General features: G+C 41.8%; 1 protein-coding gene across 4 annotated transcripts in view; it reads left to right on the top strand.

Moving 5' to 3' along the window:
• The window catches only part of PFAS (phosphoribosylformylglycinamidine synthase), a 517919-nt gene that overhangs the window by 199106 nt on the left and 299661 nt on the right, over positions 1–19152 (top strand). For all 4 annotated transcript variants that reach the window (XM_044086680.1, XM_044086681.1, XM_044086677.1 and 1 more), the window contains 2 exons: positions 1123–1284; positions 17709–17837. In XM_044086680.1, coding sequence (XP_043942615.1) covers positions 1123–1284; positions 17709–17837 — 291 coding nt within the window. The remainder of the gene's footprint in view (positions 1–1122; positions 1285–17708; positions 17838–19152) is intronic.

Consider the following 19152-nt stretch of genomic DNA (forward strand, 5'->3'; position numbering starts at 1 on the left):
GTGTATTAATTCGAGAGAGAGTCAGTGGAGTGTACAATGTTTTTGACAGATGTGGCATATGGTGAGACAGAATGCATTTTGTAAAGCTCTATGTGAGTGGTGCATGTTAAGGCTAATAAATGGGATAACTCAGCACATGAGGGATCATTCAATGGCAGCTTTAACACATTGTATACTGAAGTGTTGGGTGATCTGTACTATTTAAATGGGAAATGGGGGAGAGTACAGCATGTGGAAGAAGCGCAACACCTTACTTGGGTAGTGCAGCACATTACACTGGGGGGGGGGCTACAGTACATTGCATGGGGCAAGTGCTAGTATATGGGGGAACTGCAGCACATTACAAGGGGTGAGTGCTGACATATGGGGGAACTGCAGCACAGCTTGTGGGGCAAGTGCTAGCATATGGGACAACTGCAGCACATTACATGGGGTAAGTGCTAGCAGGTGGAGGGACTGTAGCATGTTATGTAGGGGTGTGGTTGCAGCATATTTCATTGGGTGAGTGATATGGTACAGAGAAACTTCAGCACTATACACATTAGGGACTGCACCTTATGAAGAAAGCAGCATTTTAACTGGGGGAAAGGCAACACTTTATGTGGGTAAGTTGTGTCGTTCGGCTTTTTCCCGGTTAGGGGTCGCCACAGTGGAACTCCGGTCCACTAATGATTGGTAGTTGATTTTTACGTGCCGAGTTACCAGCCCTGATGCACAATCTTCAACGAAGATACACCCATTCACGCATGTCACCACGCAGAAGGCGCTCTAGCTGAGAATCGAACCGGACAGCATCTGACTGTGAGGCGACAACACTACCGCAGCACCACCACCGCAGTTGGCAAGGAATGTTATTTGAAGGGAACACCACATATTACATTGGGGATAGGGGGGCTTGCAGGAAGCTACCTGGGGGACTGCAGCTTAGAGTTGCATTAATGGGACTTTAGAGAAGACACCAGAAAAAGTTTATTTTGGTGTATAGAGAACCAAGTTGTATCACACCAGTGCAAGACGTGTAAGTCGATACTTGTTTCTGAACTCTGCTGTGTCGCATGCTCATATGTTTTCCTCTTTTTTTTTTTTTTTTTTTAATACTGAATAACTATGTTCTTTTTTTAGCTTGGTGATCCTACATTGAGTGTACTAGAAATATGGGGAGCTGAATACCAGGAGAGCAATGCCCTGCTCCTTCAACCACATGATGCTGCCTTTTTAAGGAGGGTCTGTGAACGAGAGAAATGTCCAGTAGATTTTGTCGGGAAGATCACCGGAGATGGAAAGGTATAAACGTGGTGAAGTGTGTGTCTGCCAATGGGTGAAGGCCACACATACAGATGTGTACCTGGTGATTGAGGGGGATTACATGCATAGATGTAAACCTGGTGATGTGGAAGAGCACACGTGGAGATGTTTATCTGCTGATGGAGTAAGGATTCATCCATAAGTGTATACATTACACTACAGGAGAAGTGCATGTATTGGTGTGTACCTGATAATGGAGGGTTATACACATAAGTGTCTGCCTATTGATGGAGGAGGGCTGTACGCACAGGTGTGTACCTGTTTATGGTGGAAGACAAATGTATAGGTGTGTACCTGATGATGAGGGAGGCTACATGTATAGCTGTGAGCCTGGTTTTAGTGGAATAAGATGTATGTAGGTATGTGATTGGTAATGGAGGGGAGGCTATGTGCATAGGTGTGTACCTGGCGATGAAGGATGACAACACACACAGGTCTATACATTGTGAGGGTGGAAAGATACAATCATTAGATGCACACCTGGTGATGGTGGAAAGCTGCATATGTAAGTGTGCACATGGTAATGGAGTAAGGGTGCATGGGTAGGATTAAATGTGTAATTGGTGATGGAGTAAGGATGCATGGGTAGGTGTAAAGGTGTATGTGGTGATGGAGAAAGGGTGCATTTGTAGGCATAAGTTTGCATATGCTAATGGAGTAATGTTGCATGGGTTAGGTGTGTGTGATAATGGAGTAAGGTTGCATGGGTAGGAGTAAGTGTGGACATAGTGATGGAATAAGAGTGCATTGGTAGGTGTAAGTCTGCATGTGGTGATGGGGTAAGGGTGCATGGATGCATGTAAGGGTGCATGTGATGGACTAAGCTTGCATGGGTAGGTGTAAGTGTGCACATGGTGATGGAGTAAGGTTGCATGAGTAGGTGTAAGTGTGCATGTGGTGATGGAGTAAGGTTGCATGGGTAGGTGTGTGTGTGCAGGTGGTGATGGAGTAAAGATGTATGAGTAGGTGTAAGTGTGCTTGTGGTGATGGAATAAGGTTACATGGGTAGGTGTGCGTGTGTGCAAGTAGTGATGGAATAAGGTTGCATGAGTAGGTGTGTGTGTGTGTGTGTGTGTGTGTGTGTGTGTGTGTGTGTTGTGTGTGTGTGTGTGTGCGTGCATGTGGTGATGGAGTAAGGATGCATGAGTAGGTATAAGTGTGCATGTGGTGATGGAGTAAGGTTGCATGAGTAGATGTAAGTGTGCACTTGTGGATGTATACCTGTTTGATGGATAATGTGTACCTTGTGATGCAGGAAAGATGGTAGAACAGTACTGTATACCCATCGGTAAAGGAACCGTAGGGGGTCCGGTATATACTTACTAATGGAGAAAGAGTGAATGTCTAGTGAGAGAAATAAAAGTGAAGGGGCAGTGTGTATGCAAAATAGAGCAGTAAATGGATAAGATGATGTGTTTTGTTGTACTGCAGTTTGGAAGCTAGCGCTAACAGTAATGCGTGAGTGTCAGAGTTATGGGAAATGTCACCCTGTACTGATATGTAATGCTTGTTCGAGCAATGAAGAGACTGTTGAATCTGGTATATTGAAAACCAGGGTGTTTGAGTTTAACCATGAACTTTAAAGTTGCCAAGCCATGTATTTATGAGCAGCCTTAGAGGTTGAACACTTCCCTTATGTTTTGTCGAGGTACACCTCATTGAAAGTTCAGTAAGGCCAGAAAAAAACTCTGTGACGTGAACCTTCAGCTCAGGAAGTTATTATTTTTAGGCACTCCTCTGCACTCCAGTACATTTTTTAGTCTTTCTTATTGATCTTTTAACCAACATCTTAAGAGCATATGTACAAAATATCATTGTGTGGTCCATATCTGTTGATTAATTCATACTAAATCGTATAGCAGGATGTTGTACAAATAACAATCTTTAAGTTTTATAGTTCATAGTATTGTCACATGGAATAATTCCCAGTTTGATGATACAGTAATATAATTAATTCAGCCTTACTATACTTAGCTTCGATTCACAGTGGTAGTCTGTTTCCTAATCGTAAGCTTAAAACTAAAGTTCTTCCTGATCTAATAATATTTAAGGTGGATACATGTTGTTTTTATACCCAACTTAATCCCCATCTCATCTCTCTGCTGTTACTATCTTGTTACCTTGTATTCAGTTTTTTTTGAGTCAACCTATTTTTAATCTTGTCAGATTTCTATCCCACAGTAGTTGTTCTTACTAAGTCTTCCTTTTAATTGTCTCTGTTAAACTTTAATAACTGCTTTGATTCAGTGCCTCACATCATCTTTCTTCAAAACCTTAAATTGGAGTGCAGGCAAAATGTGCATAACTTCTTCTTGCCACAAGACAAGTAGGTTCATGGGTAAGTACTAGTCTAGCTGCCCTTCTGGGCCATTTTAAGGCTAGCCAATTTCCCTCAAAGTTGAGAATTACACCCTGTACCTTTTGCTTTGTGAGGTAGACACCTTGACTATTATGCCAACCTCCAACCCAGGTAAAGTGCTGAGAAGCTGATGTTCATAGTGTTTCACTGTTGCAGTCATTACTGTAGGGTTCTTCCTGCCGGCAGGCAGCTCTCGGTCAGCCAGAATCCCAAGGTCTGGGTCCGGTGTCGGCTGTGTACTCGCCCTCCCTGACGTCAGTGCGCCAGGGGTACAAAGCTCCCAGCCGACGCCATGTTCTCAAGTCTTTCTTGCCCCAGATGTCAGATGCCCAAAAGTAAAGGCTAAAAGTAAAACAAAAATGTAACATACAACAAACCCCATACCCTGTAGCAAATACACCTCAGAAGAAGGGTGAAGCAAGGAACCACACCAATAAAAATATAAGAGGGGACAGGAGGGTGGGTAACCCAGACTGCAACAGTGAAGACACTCGAACATCTACATTTATGGTAAGTGTACACAACTGTACTATGTTCATCATGTTTCACTGTTGCAGTCATCACTGTAGGGTTGAATCCCAAATCTGAGATAAAGGGTGGTGGTTATAGAGTAGAAGGGGCGGCTAGAAGGCCCTGCAAGACTGCAGAAGCAAAGCCTGCCCTAGACTTAGAGTAAAGAGGGAGATTGTAGTGCTTAGAGAAAGTATGCACTGAACTCCAAGTTGCAGCTTCCAAAATATCTTTGGTAGGTACTCCTCTGAGAAAGGCAGCTGAAGTAGCAGCAGCTCTGTGAGTCCTAATTTTTCCTGGGATTTGCTTTCCATGATGAGAGTAACAAAATCTGATTCCATGAGCAATCCATTAAGAAATGGTCTGTTTTGAAATAGCTTTGCCTTGAGAATTTGCTGCATAAGAAACAGTTCTGTTTTCCTGATATCTTTGGTTCTGTCCAGATAAAATCAAAGCTGTCTGTGTACGTCCAAAGAATGCAAGATCCTCTCCCCCTTATTTTGTGGATTAGGGAAAAAAGTTGGCAGGTGAATAGTTTGGTTTAAAGCCACTTTAGAAACCACTTTAGGCATGAAAGTAGGGTTAGCCCTCAAAGAAACCCTGTCTTGATGAAAAATAATGTAAGGTTCCACAGCCATGAGCACTTGTAACTCCGAGACTCTCCTGGCTGAAGTTAAAGCCGTAGGATAACAGTCTTCCATGATAAATACTTTATATCAGATGACTGGAAAGCTGGGCTGCGTAAATTACTGGCACTGCTACTAATAATTAATTGGCCCAAATGACTTAAAAGCAAAAATAGTATAAAAAGTTACCTCTTAATGGCTTCATTGCCTTCATTAAAAAAAAAACAATAAAATTCAACCTGCGGTTAATGTTCTTGTCCCATAACAGCTAACGGAGCCATACCTGAAGTTACATCAGTCCTAATTTTACAGGTACATGAATATGCATTTCCTTATAACCATGCATAATATATAAACATATTATGAATCCACACATTTGTAATGACAACTTCAGCCCCTCTGTCAACATTTTCAAGGCCCATCTGTATCAAGTGAAATTGTGCTACATTCACAGCCTTTTTGGCTTAGCAGTATATTTCTGTCTGAGCTCACCTTCACACATGTGAGTATTTTGTAAACCCCCCCCCCCCCATGCTCAGTCCATGCATCATATAAAAGCATTCTTTCATTCTAACCTCCCTCCACTCCGCTTTCCTAAGTCATAAAAATATGTCTAACCATGTACTGAAGAGGGTGGGTGGCTGATAAATACATTTCATTTTAACATCTGCAAAGCAGCATTGTATGTTTGTATGTTTTTGTCTTCATTGTGTACACATGTAGGAAACTAACTATACGGTTCTGCCGTGAAACACCAACTTCCTGAAAGCTGACAAGCAGAAAGGATGAAAAAAATACCCGAAACTTAGGCAAAAAAAAAGTAAAAAATTAAATTGTTTTTTGCAAGGAGGCAAGCCTGCCCCCCCCCCCCAAGTATCCCCCAAATATGTGTGTGTATATATATATATATATATATATATATATATATATATATATATATATATATATATATATAATAATAAATCTCCCAAAACAAATGAATCATTGCCGTTCATCATTTTTTGTGTGTAGGGGAGTCTTCCTGTAAATTATAAACAAAACTTTCCACCCGTCTGTCATGTCACATTCATAACAGAGTATTTATCAGTACAGAATGGTAAATTTTCATTAATACCTTTTGCGTACATAATTATGACCCTGTTGGGTCTGAATGGAGAGATGATAAAATCAGCAAGCAAAGGAGAGTAGTATTGCTATAACTGAATTCATCCTCCAGTCTTGGTGAGTACCTTCATGAGGTGGACCCTGTGTATATTATACAAAATCTCACCAAGGTGACATATGTAGCATATATCGTGAAGAAAAGTAGGTTAAACATTTGTATTTTTAAGACAGTTGGGTGCATAAGTCCCAGGATAAAGTGCCTAGTCATTGTAGGTGAACTGGTGCCAGGACTGAAAAAAAAATAACCGTGTTGAATCCACAACACACACTGCAACATTCCTTCAATGAGTTAGGCCAGGCACAGGGAGAGGATGCCCCCCCCCCCAATTGTAGAAGGAACTAGTAGTCCACAAAAACTGATGGGTCAGAAAAGAGACATGAAGATGATAGAGTGGATTGTTGAGGATAAGAAAGAAATTATTTACTGTTACTATTTTGCAAGAAACCCAGAATTTCCGGACAGAAGATATACAAAAGATTAAGACAGAAATTAGAGGAAAGAAAAATACTTGCACAAGAAAAACTGTCAAAAGCTTCAAATGCAGATTTGTATTTATTATTGCAACAGATTCATGAAAACATTGTATAGACCAAGAAAGCTTGGGCCATATGGAAAAAAAAGCAGTTGAGGAAGTGCAGAAATATAAAGAACAAAATGTAGAGACCTTTGAAAGGCATAAAAAAGAAACGTGGACATGGGAAAGAAAGAGAGATCTGATATGGTACAGTATTTATGCAAATGAGAAAGCCAAATTAATCAATACGAAAAAAGCAGCCCCAAAGATATTTGAAGAGAAATATAAACAAAGGCCACCCAGATGTGGAAAATTTAACAATACAAAATAAGATCACCGGGGGAGGGGGGGGGCATAGCACAGAAGACTAAAGTACAAGTTAAAAAATGGAATACCTGCAAAGTGAAGGATTTAGAGTAGAAAGTCTTAACACAGGTTATGTCACATGATGGAATAATGAGTCCCCAAGGAAGGAGAAACAGGAGGAGCTGGTGGAGACATTGGTAGAAGAAATATGGACGTTGAAAATGTAATATGGTGCAATATTTATGCAAAGGGGAAAGAAAAAGAGATTTAATATGGTGCAATATTTATACAAAGAGGAAAGAAAGAGATGTAATATGGTGCAATATTTATGCAAGGGAGAAAGAAAAAGAGATGTAATATGGTGCAATATTTATACAAGGGGGGAAGAGATGTAATATGGTGCAATATTTATGCAAAGGGGAAAGGAAAAGAGATTTAATATAGTGCAATATTTATACAAGGGAGAAAGAAAAATAGATGTAATATGGTGCAATATTTATACAAGGGGGAGGGAGAAAAAGAGATTTAATATAGTGCAATGTTTATGCAAGGGGGAAAGAAAAATGTAATATGGTGCAATTTTTATTCAAGGGGGGAAGAAAAAGATTTAATATAGTGCAATATTTATACAAAGGGGAAAGAAAAAAGAGATTTAATATAGTGCAATATTTATGCAAGGGGGAAAGAAAAAGAGATGTAATATGGTGCAATATTTATGCAAGGGAGAAGAAAAAAGATATTTAATATAATGCAATATTTATAGAAAGGAGAAAGAAAGAGATGTAATATGGTGCAATATTTATGCAAGGGGGGAAGAAAGAGATTTAATAGTGCAATATTTATTCAAGGGGAAGAAAAAGATTGAATATAGTGCAATATTTATGCAAGGGGGAAAGAAAAAGATGTAATATGGTGCAATATTTATGCAAGGGGGAAAGAAAGATATAATACGGTGCAATATTTATGCAAGGGGGAAAGAAAGATTTAATATAGTGCAATATTTATGCAAAGGGGAAGGAAAAAGTGATGGAGTATGGTGCAATATTTATGCAAAGGGGAAAGAAAAAGAGATTTAATATACTACAATGTTTATGCAAGGGAGAAAGAAAAAGAGATGTAATATGGTGCAATATGGTGCAATATTTATACAAGGGGGAAAGAAAAAAATTTAATATAGTGCAATAATTATGCAAGGGGAAAGAAAAAGAGATGTAATATGGTGCAATATTTATGCAAGGGGGAAAGAAAAAGAGATTTAATATACTGCAATGTTTATGCAAGGAGGAAAGAAAAAGATATGTAATGTACTGCAATGTTTATGCAAGGGGGAAAGAAAAAGAGATTTAATATAATGCAATATTTTTGCAAGGGGAAAGAAAGAGGTTTAATATGGTGCAATATTTATGCAAAGGGGAAAGAAAAAGAGATTTAATATAGTGTAATATTTATACAAAGGAGAAAGCAAAACTAATCCGTACAAAAATAGCAGCACCGAAGATATTTGAAAAAAAAAATACAGGCAAAGGCATCCGAATATGGAAATTTTTACGGTACAGAAAAATAAGAAAATAGAGGGAAGAGTAATGGAGAAGTTAAAGAAATATAAACTGAAGTTATGGATTACCTGTGAGGTGAAGGATTTGGTGTAGAAAATCTGACTGATAACACCACAGCAGGATAGAATAGTGAATTCACAAATTAGATAAACCAGTGAAACAGGAAGCATCTGATCAGTTGCTTTATGAAGACACTTTGGAACCTTCAGTAGGAAACCAGTACAAACATTCAGTTGGAGGTGCACAGCAAGGGAAGGAACAGGAAACTGTGGCAACTCTGAAAAAGTCAATGTTGTGGCGTGATAGATCAATGAGTTCCTGTGTGAAAGAGCAACAGATGACAGGATAAAACTGAAGAGGATTTGAACAAGAAGATGCTCCGGAACTTTCTGTAGAATGCCAGCAGGAAGTGGAGAACAAAGAATATGCCCTCAATTTAGAAGAAAATGATCTAAGGGAAGAGCTGTTTGATTTAATAGAGATGGACAGACATATTAAGGTCAATGAAAGAAATGGACTACAGAAAGTCAGTAAAACCCCAGAATGTTAGAAGTTTGATAAAACAAATGAACACAGTAATCGGGACTGTTTGTAGAAATTCATGTGATATGACAGAAGTAAATAGGATATATTACTGTGCAGCTGAATTAATAACAGATAGTGTTACCACAAAAACACGGGGCAGTAAGTGAAAGGAAGGGGAAAATCAAATGCCACCATGGAAGTATTGAACAGAGAAAACTATAAAGTCATTAAGATGAGAAGCGTCACTGTTAGAAGAGTATAGAAGAGGAAACGGATCAATAAAAGTGCTCAGAAGGATGTGATAAAAGCACCACACAGTATTAGAACAGACCAGGATCTGTCATGAACTTTTGCAAATAATAAACTAAAAATATCAGCACAGGCAGAAAAAATGTAGAACATACGCAGATAAATATAAAGGAAAAGTACAAAATAAACAATTTATTGATGACCAAAAAAAGTTTTATAGAGAATTGGGAAACAAGGTAAAAGGAAATGAAACACCACCAAAAAAAGAAGAAATGGATACATTTTGGAGAAATATCTATGAAGATCCCGTGGAACATAACAAAAGATGCTGAAAGGATAGAAGTAAAAGAAAGAATAAGAAGTTCAAATGTACAGGAAATGAAATGATGTAACGATCACAAAAGCTGAAATACACAGGAAATGAAATGATGTAACTATCACAAAAGCTGAAATACACAGGAAATGAAATGATGTAACGATCAGAAAAGCTGAAATACACAGGAAATGAAATGATGTAACGATCACAAAAGCTGAAATACACAGGATATGAAATGATGTAACGATCACAAAAGCTGAAATACACAGGAAATGAAATGATGTAACGATCACAAAAGCTGAAATACACAGGATATGAAATGATGTAACTATCACAAAAGCTGAAATACACAGGAAATGAAATGATGTAACGATCACAAAAGCTGAAATACACAGGATATGAAATGATGTAACGATCACAAAAGCTGAAATACACAGGAAATGAAATGATGTAACGATCACAAAAGCTGAAATACACAGGATATGAAATGATGTAACGATCACAAAAGCTGAAATACACAGGATATGAAATGATGTAACGATCACAAAAGCTGAAATACACAGGATATGAAATGATGTAACGATCACAAAAGCTGAAACAAAATTAAGAAAAGCTCATAATTTGAAAACCCCAGGCCGAGATGCAGGACCCAATTTCTGGCTAAAAGCATTAACATCTCTGCAAGAAAATTTAGCCATGAGTGAGAACTATTTATATGCACACCCTGAACAGACACCAACCTGGTTAATAGCAGGAAAAACAATGCTCCTTCTTAAGAGTGAACCTCCAAGTTATCCTAAAATCTATAGACCAATAACGTTCCTTCCGATACTGACGATAGAGTTTATAGTCCTTTAGAAGAAAATTCAGTTGTGACAACAGAGCAAAAGGATAATGGAAGGAAGTCCTGGAACAAAGGATTGATTATTGTTAAAAGTTATAAAGTAGAACTGTAAAAAGGGGACGAATGTAAGTATGCTATGGGCAGACTACAAGCAAGCATTTGACAGCATCCCACATTCATGGATAAAAGAGCACTTATACACCCTGCACTGATGGATTACATTACAGTGACCATGAAACAGTGGCAAACAGCTATGCAGTTAAACCACGATAAAGGACAGATTATCACTCCAGGATAAAAAATCAAAGGGGGGGGGGGGTATTCCAGCTTGACTCTGTCTCACCCCTCCTCTTTTGTCTTGCCCTTAACCCATTAAGCTGTCTACTTAACAGATTAGGTCATGGCTACAATTTGGTGTAAAGACTTCTCATCTTCTTTTAGTGGATGATTTAAAATTGTATAGCTCATCAGATGAGGAATTGAAAGCACAACTACAAGTGGTCAAAACTTTTTCAGATGATATAAGAATGTCATTTGGTCTTGATAAATATGGAAAAGCAACCTTTAAAGCAGGAAAACTACAGCACCAAGAAAACATCAGTTTGGGGCAAGAATGTTATACAAAAGGACCTGAGCAAGAGGGAGTGTATAAAAATGTGGGTTTTGATGAAGGATCAACAATACAACATGAACAAATACAAATGAAACATGGTAAGTAATATTTAAAAGACTAAATTTTAATATTGAAAACAGCTCTGACATCTAAGAACAAAGTCCAAACAGAATTCGAAACAGTCACACATCTTGCTGCTGTGTGTGATATGCTAATGGCAGACTGCCTGTGTACTGAAAGGCATAATAATGTGGCAACACTGTTGCACTGGAGATTGTGCAAACATTATCATATTGAAATGTCTGAAAAACACTAAACATGAGCCGCAAAGCATTATAGAAAATGATGGATCTGAAGTAGTTAACTTCATTTGATCATCAACCTGTGGGTTCCGGATCTGGTAGAGATCCGAGCCAGCAGCTTACCAAGCTAAAGATCTGAGCTTCATGCTCCTCCCCCTTACCCATACTACCCTGCAACCTCCTTCCAATCATCAGATGTAATTTGGGGTGGCTTCGCCAGCAAGAGATTTCTGAGCTCCAGGAGGTTAGTTAGGTCTAATCTAGTTTTTTCAGTCTGTGTGTGCCCCTTTCTGTGTGAATTGGTACTTAACTCTTCCCTTGTTCTCCCTTGGGTGATTTTGGTGTATAGTTTAAAATTTTTGTAGTTTAGAGAGTTGCTTAACTTTCGGTTGTGTAGGCCCCCCTTCCCACCCTTTGTGTGTGTGTGTGTGTGTGTGTGTGTCTGCCCCTGTCTTAGCTATCTAAGCAGGAATGTCTGAAAGTCAAAAAACGACTTTCTCTAAGTGTGGCCATAAGCTGTCCCCGGCTGATAGCCACACTCTGTGCGTAGTCTGTTTGGGGGTCCCTCATTTATCAGTGGGCTGCAAAATTTGTGCGGCCTTTAACCCTCAGGCCCTGCAGGATCGCAGGACCAGGCTGATTCTTATGGGTCTCTTACCCTCAGAGTCAGCTACTTCTGCTCCTTCATCTTCTTCTTCAGCTATGGCTGTGGCTGTTCAACCTTCTGGCCCTCCTCCCCTGTCTGGGACTCCCACTCCCACCTCTATACAGGGGGAGAGAGAGAGAGGCCAAGAAAGACAGACATAGAGAGAAAGAAAAAGTGAGAGATAGAGAGTGAAAAAGAGAGAGACCGAGACCGAGAGAAGGGTCACAAGAGGCAAGCCGACTCGTTGGCCCCTCCCGCCAAGGTGTTAGTGTCTCCACAAAAAACTGCAAGGCCATCTTCCCCTCTGCTCCGTTCTCCGTGATTTTCCCCTGAGCCAGAGGAAGAGGAGGCTCGGCCCGCTTCGAGGTCGTCCTCGCATTGGCCCTCCTGGCCAGTGTCTGTGGTGTCCTCGAGGTCTGCTAGGAGCCTCTTTGAAGCCGATATGGACTGGATGAAGAGGAGGTTTCTACAAACTCAATTGCAGATGGGAGTGTTGCTGGCTCCCCTCCCCCCCCAGCCGGAGCGGGGAGTTCGGCCCCGACATTCGCCCCGATAGCTCCTTCTCCGATCCACCCTCGGGTTTCGGAGTCTATGGATCTGAGGAGCCCTGGAGTCGGCGCCAATGGTACCTCCTACCTCGATGCCGGCTGTGCCCTCGAGCCTGTCGGATCCGAGCTCTCTGAGCCAAGATCTGGGTGCTGGATCCGAGGGGATGAGTGTGTCATCGGCCCCATTGTGGTCGGGGCATACAGTCTCCTTGGGCCCGGCTGTGCCAGCCTCTGCTCCGATCCACTTGTCGGATCCGAGGGGTGCGGCTACCCACACCACCAGCTTTAGGGAAGCCGGTTCCCCTTCGGCTTTTGACGTTGTGGAGAGGGTTCTCGCTGGAGGATAGAGACCCCTCACTCTTTCCTCGGAGTCCGCCCCTGCCCCGTCACAGCTGAGTTTGTCTTCCATCATCCAGTCCTCCCAGGGACAGCCTGTATCCTGTATGCCCCAGACAGTTCCCCTTGAGGAATATGAGATGGTTTGCGAGCCCTTCCTGGAGAGTACCCCCCAAGGAGGTCCCTCGCAAATGCCAGTGCAAGAGAAGGCACATGGACTCCCATGAGTCCCTAAAGGAAAATACTGACTTGGAGGAAGGGGTAGGTTCTCTCAGATCACCCCCCCTCAAAGACATCTCCTTCGGAGACATAATGGAAATTCTTTGCTGGGGGGGGGGGGGCTTGGTCCTTCCAAAAACCTTCCTCGGATTACTCAGTATTTCTGGAGACGTTCGATACAGGCCCATCTACCTCTTGGGTGCCCCCCCCCCCAGCCGACCCTCTAGTGGACCTTATCACTACTAGAGCCTGGAAGGAACCGGACACTGTAGAGCCAATACTCAAACGGCCCGACAAGGTATTGAGTCCTCCTGCAGACAAAGTCACTTGGAGTAAGGGTTCCCCAGTTGATGTCACTTGGAGTAAGGGTTCCCTAGTTGATGTCATGGTGGTGGCCACCAAAAAGGAACTCGCCCAGGAAAGCTCCTCTGTCCATCCCCCAGACAAGGAGTCCAGGGCGATGGATCATCTTGGAAAGCGGACCTTTACTTCAGCTACCTTTGCTATAAGGTATATAAGGTATCCCTCTATAAGGGAGCTGAATTACATGGCCCATGTAATCGGACTGCAGCGTGACCTTGTGAAAGAGTACGCTGAGTCCACCCCCGGAGTCCATTTCGGCCTAGGATAAATGGACTTTTTCGGCTCGTATGGCCACTCTCAAATCTGTGTCAAATACGTCCATGCGTTTACTCTCTCATGCCACCGAGGGAGTCGCTAGGGTAGCCGGGTCTGGTATTGCCATGAGGTGTCATGCCTGGCTCCGGCTTTGCGATTTTTCGGAAACTTTCAAGGCATCCTTCGCTAACGCCCCTTTTGACAGTTCAACCCGAGATACGCTTGTCCAGAGTGAGAAGGACAGGAAAACGCTGTCAGCCGTCGGGATCCACTTCTGTAACCCTCAAAGGTTCTTCTCTTCCAGGAACCAGCGAGGGCAAAAGAAGCTGTGGTTCCAGAAATCTTAGCAGTCCCGGAACACTCAGGACTCCTTCTCCCCCAGAGGCAGAGGGGGACAAGGTGGATGCCAGCCCGGAGGCAGAGGGGGACCGAAGAACTTCAGGTCATGGGAACCCTTTTCCAACCGACCCACTCAGCAGCCCTGAGGGGTTGCCCGACTGCTCCTCTCTGGAGGTAGTCGGGGGGGGGGGGTTCTCAAGGCACCTTGCCCAATGGGAGTCCATCACATCAGATTGCTTGGTGCTTCAAATAATATCCAGAGGTTATTCTATTCCCTTCATAGCCAACCCACTTTGTACAAGACTCCTCCTGGACATCCCACCCGCTCAAAGGGAGGCGGCAGCTTTGGATATGAGAAAGCTGCTAGAAAAAAGAGCAATCTAGCCAGTGCCCCCAGACCAGTCCGGATTAGGCATCTATTCCAGGTTCTTTTTGGTGCCAAAAAAGATGGGGGACTTAAGGCCGATTCTTGAGCCATCTGAGATGAACCTGTCCGTTGCCAAGGAAAAGTTCTAGATGGTCACTCTATAATCCATCCTGCTCTTCTTGCAGGAGGAAGACTGGATGTGGTCGATAGACCTCAAGGATGTGTACGACCATATTCGGATGGACAGGCGATCCAGAAGGTTCCTCCGCTTTCGGCTAGGAGCCAGTCATTACCATTTCAGGGTCCTACCCTTCGGTCTCACCACAGCCCCCAGGGTGTTTACCAAGGTCATGGCAGTTGTAGCGGCCCACCCGAGGCTTCAGGGCATTCAGGTCTTTCTGTACCTGGACTGGCTGCCTTCACTAGGCATCAACTTGTACTAGACAGGGATTTCTTCCTTCAGTTATCTACCCGGCTGGAGATCATGATAAATTTCAAGAAGTCTTCCCTCCAACCTGTTCAAATTCTAGATTTCATAGGAGCAAGAATAGACTCTCTTCAGGCCAGAATATTTTTGATTCCAGACAGACTTCACAGCCTGGCCCTGCATGTATTGGCACTCCTTCAGTCCCCTGCAGTACCAGTGGAGTTGGTCCTGAGAGCCTTAGGGTTCATGGCAGCTATAAACCTCATTCCTTGTGCACATCTGCATATGATGTGCTCGGATCTCTCTCTTAATAACCTCCAGAAAGCCACCCAACACTGCTTTACTGCAGTGGAAATATGGTTCACTGAACGGAAACTTATCCTAAACCCGAAAAAAAACGAACCTACTACTAATTCTCCCCACCCTAGCCTCTTCCTTAGGGCAACACCCTCCACTCTTTAATAATACGGCCTTCCACGTTCAGTCCACAAATGGGACCATCATTGAGCCTGTCACTAACACCAAACTACTAGGAGTCACAATTGACCACAAGCTCAAATTCGATATTCACATCAGCCAAACTATAAAAACTGTTAACAAGAAACTTGGTTCCATGTATAGAATTAAGAACTTTCTTACGCCCCATACTAAACTAACTATAGCACGTACTCACCTTCTCTCCACCCTACTTTACGCTTCTCCGGTACTTTCCTTCCTCAAAAAAGCTGAGCTCAACAAACTCTCTGTAGCTTATAACCAAATTGCCAAATTTGTAACTGGCAAACCTTATCGTACTCATCATTGCGTTAACCTAAGAAAACTAGGCTGGTTAGAACTCCCCAACCTTCTCAAGTTTAATCAACTTACTGAAGCTTATAAAATTATCAAAGAGCCAGAAAAAAAACTCTCACTACACAAACTTTTAACCCCCTACTCTAATCTAAATAGTCTTAGATCCTCTAATAGTGTCCTGGTTCATACAACGAAATCCAATAATTCAGGTGGTGATGCTCTTTTTGCCAATTCCATTGGAAAACTATGGAACGCCCTTCCAAACAACCTAAGACTAGCTACCTCTCCCCACCAATTCAAAACTAACCTTAAACAATACTTTAACACTCATTGGCTATGTCCTTGTACCAAACCAGACTAAATCCTTTATCCCCTGCCTTTCTTCATGTTGCTCACTAATTGTTCTCTCTTTTCTCTCATCTCCTGATCCTACATTTTCTATCACCTCCTGTATGTTTACCTCTATTAATTCTATTTTTCTACTTCCTCCATTCTTTCATTATTGTTAAATTGTTCTGTTTGTATTTTGATTCTCCCTACTTATGTACCCTTTACAAAATTGTATTTTCATTATGTAAATTAATTTTTGTATTAACCATTGCGGAGCTTTTCTCCCCGGGCCTCTGCTGAAAACGGATTTATATCCAGTTGGACTAGCCCGGTAAACAAATGCAAAATAAAAATAAATAAATAAATAAAAATATGAAAGTTTTACATTGGACGTTACAAGTTCGGTGGTCTCGACTACATCATTCTCTAGACTTTCCGATTTCTATGAGCAGTGTGTGCAAGAAGTCTCTCACGTGGTGGCTTCAATCCCAGGAATTGCGAGAAGGATGCCCTTTTGTTGCGACTCCGACCCAAGCCACGGTGACCAAGGACGCCTCCCGCTTAGGGTGGGTGGTGCACTGCTCGGGCAGGACTGTCCAAGGCACGTGGACTTGGAGTGAGACTGTTCTGCGTATAAATGTTCTAGAGATGAAAGTAGTTCAGTGACTGCAGCATCTTATGTACAGAGATACACTGTCATAAAATACCAGCATCTACAGGCAGAAATGAAGGCTGTGTGGAGGAAGGATACAGACAGTTCTAATAGTAGTAGCAGCAGCATGTATTATAAAAATAATTTAGTCTTACTTAGATATGTTACCGATGCATGTAACTCTGATGAAGTCTCCGGATGCGGAGACGAAAGCGCTTAATGTTTGCATTTTATACTGCAAGGAACTTGGATGCTTTTCGTTGATGTTTTTAATTGTTTGGACAATAAATTTTCATTAGCCAACAGCCTGTTGAGTTGATTTAACTACTTTGGACAACCTTTATAGTGCCGGATCCTGGTTTAGTGCATTTATAATGATAATATCCTTGTATCATAACTGCATCATTTAAGGTTGTTATATGTTTATACTATATAAGGCAAGAGACACATTTCTGTCATACCACAAGTACTCGTATACAAAAATTGTTCATCACTCAAGTCAGTATTTCTTCAAATAGTAGTAAACATTTGTTCTAACTCTCATCAACTGTAATCTGCTTGAGTAGTAATATCCATTTGGTCTGCAATCATGCAAAAGGGAGACTTTCTAACCTTCATTTTAACTCGGAACAGTCTCACATTTTAAGGTTTTGTCATTGTTGATACACATTAAAAAAATACCCTTGTAGCATGGTAACACCGGTCTTCTCTAAGAGTTGTATAAAATGCAATATATAAAAACTTAAACTTAGAAATGTTTTTTATAATTGCATCTTCGCTTCTCTGCTCATATTTATTGGAAATATTTTTATGCCTCATCTGCTTCAGTTTAGTTTATTTTGAAGCATTTTTGTTGGTCTGATGTGTTTCAGTGTAGTTTATTATACAACAGCAGTCTGTTATACCTTTGATGGCAGTTTGTACTGGTTTCATATCCAAATTTACAGAGGTGTCACAGAAATGGATGAGAAATTGCTACTTTATACATATTAGTACAGACAGATTGTACTGTTTCCAGGTCTGCTTTTTCTAGCCATCTCCGAAATGGGTTCGTAATTTCTGCTTTGTGTCTCTGATGGCAAGCTGTCGTTGCTTCATATATACCTTTACTGAGCTGTCGCTGAACTGGATGAGGCATTTCTGTTTTGTATGTGAGATACTAGTGTGCACTGTTTTCAGATCTGACTTGACTGAACTTCCCTGAAACAGATGAGTAACTTCTGTTTTTCCATGTGTTGGTATAGATTGTACTGGTGGATGACAGAGTGAAATCGGCATGTGAAGATTCTTCCACTGCATGTAACGGAGTTCAGGCCTCGTCACATCCTGTGGATTTAGAACTAGAGTGGGTGCTTGGAAAAATGCCCAGAAAGGTAAGATGTCAATATGTTTCTTATGTGGACGTTTGTCAAGTGTTTGCTCTTAATATGCTATCAGTATGTTACACTTGGCCATTTCCTACACTGATCCTTGCCAAGAGTTGGGAGTTTTGAGGTTCCAGACCCATTACTGCTACACCACATGTGCTTCTATACTGTTTATAGTGCTCCCTGTTGGGTGGAGTTGGAACTGCAGTATCTGTGAACTCCCCACAGTCGGTATAGCAACACTTAGTGACCACTAGTGGGAGAGGGTGGAGTTACATTAGCTATCAACACCTCCAAATCCAGTACTTCTACATCCTTACAGCAGTGTCCCTGCTGGGAGGAGTTGGAATTGCAGCATTTGTGAACTCTCCCACAGTCAGTTGAGCACTAAAACCAACTCTCCTACATTGTGAACCCTGCTGCAGCCTTGTAGCAGAAGTGTGTGCAGCCCAGGACTCATCTGAGTTGGGGATTGTTGGACTAAGGCTCAGTTTTGGGCTCTCCCAGTGGCTAGTGTGTGTTTAAACTGTTTTGCTTGTATTTAAGCACTGCATTTGCACGTAGCTGCGCTCCACACACCAGGGTTTAGCACTGCCATGTATAAATGCAAACACTTAGAAACAACAATTTTCCCTTGATATCTGCTAGAGAACCCTCCTTAGCTCCACTGCGTCACTGTGTACAACGCAGCTGCACACCGAGCAACACAGCTGCACATTCTCAGGCATTGATGCAGTCTTCCACCCTTCGCCTTCAACAGAATAGACACCCTTGTTAGTCTCACAAGCAATCCCTGGTCCATCTTGCCCATCCTCACTAGTTACTACAATATATACCTGCCGTAATGGCTGGGTGGTTTCCCAAACCCTGGTCCACCCTGCCAATCCCCAGTAGTTATTACAATATATGCCTGACATAATGGACACACAGTTTCCTAAACCCTGGTGCATCTTGTCCATCCCCACTAGTGACTATAATATATACCTGCCATAATGGATGGACATTTTCCCACCATTTCTCCAGTCAACCTGATTGACATGGGCATCCTAAGGCAATGTAGTAGTTGCCTCATGTATACAACAACCACATGCTCCTAAAGCAAAAAAAAAAATAGCATGTGAGAGATGTAACTAAACCATGAAATTAGAATCAGTCCTCTCATATAACAACAAACAAGACATACATCAGGTTAGTACCCACACCTTCCCTCTCACACAAGAGAAGGTCATGACACACAAACTCACATTTGCAGAGGTACCTACTAAGAGCCTACCAAAAGGCCAGCGACCTCCCAAGTTCAAATGACATATGCATACTGGTA

The sequence above is a fragment of the Protopterus annectens genome, chromosome 10.part0 (assembly GCF_019279795.1).
Source record: "Protopterus annectens isolate FY-2018-M chromosome 10.part0, PAN1.0, whole genome shotgun sequence".
Lineage (NCBI taxonomy): Eukaryota > Metazoa > Chordata > Ceratodontiformes > Protopteridae > Protopterus > Protopterus annectens.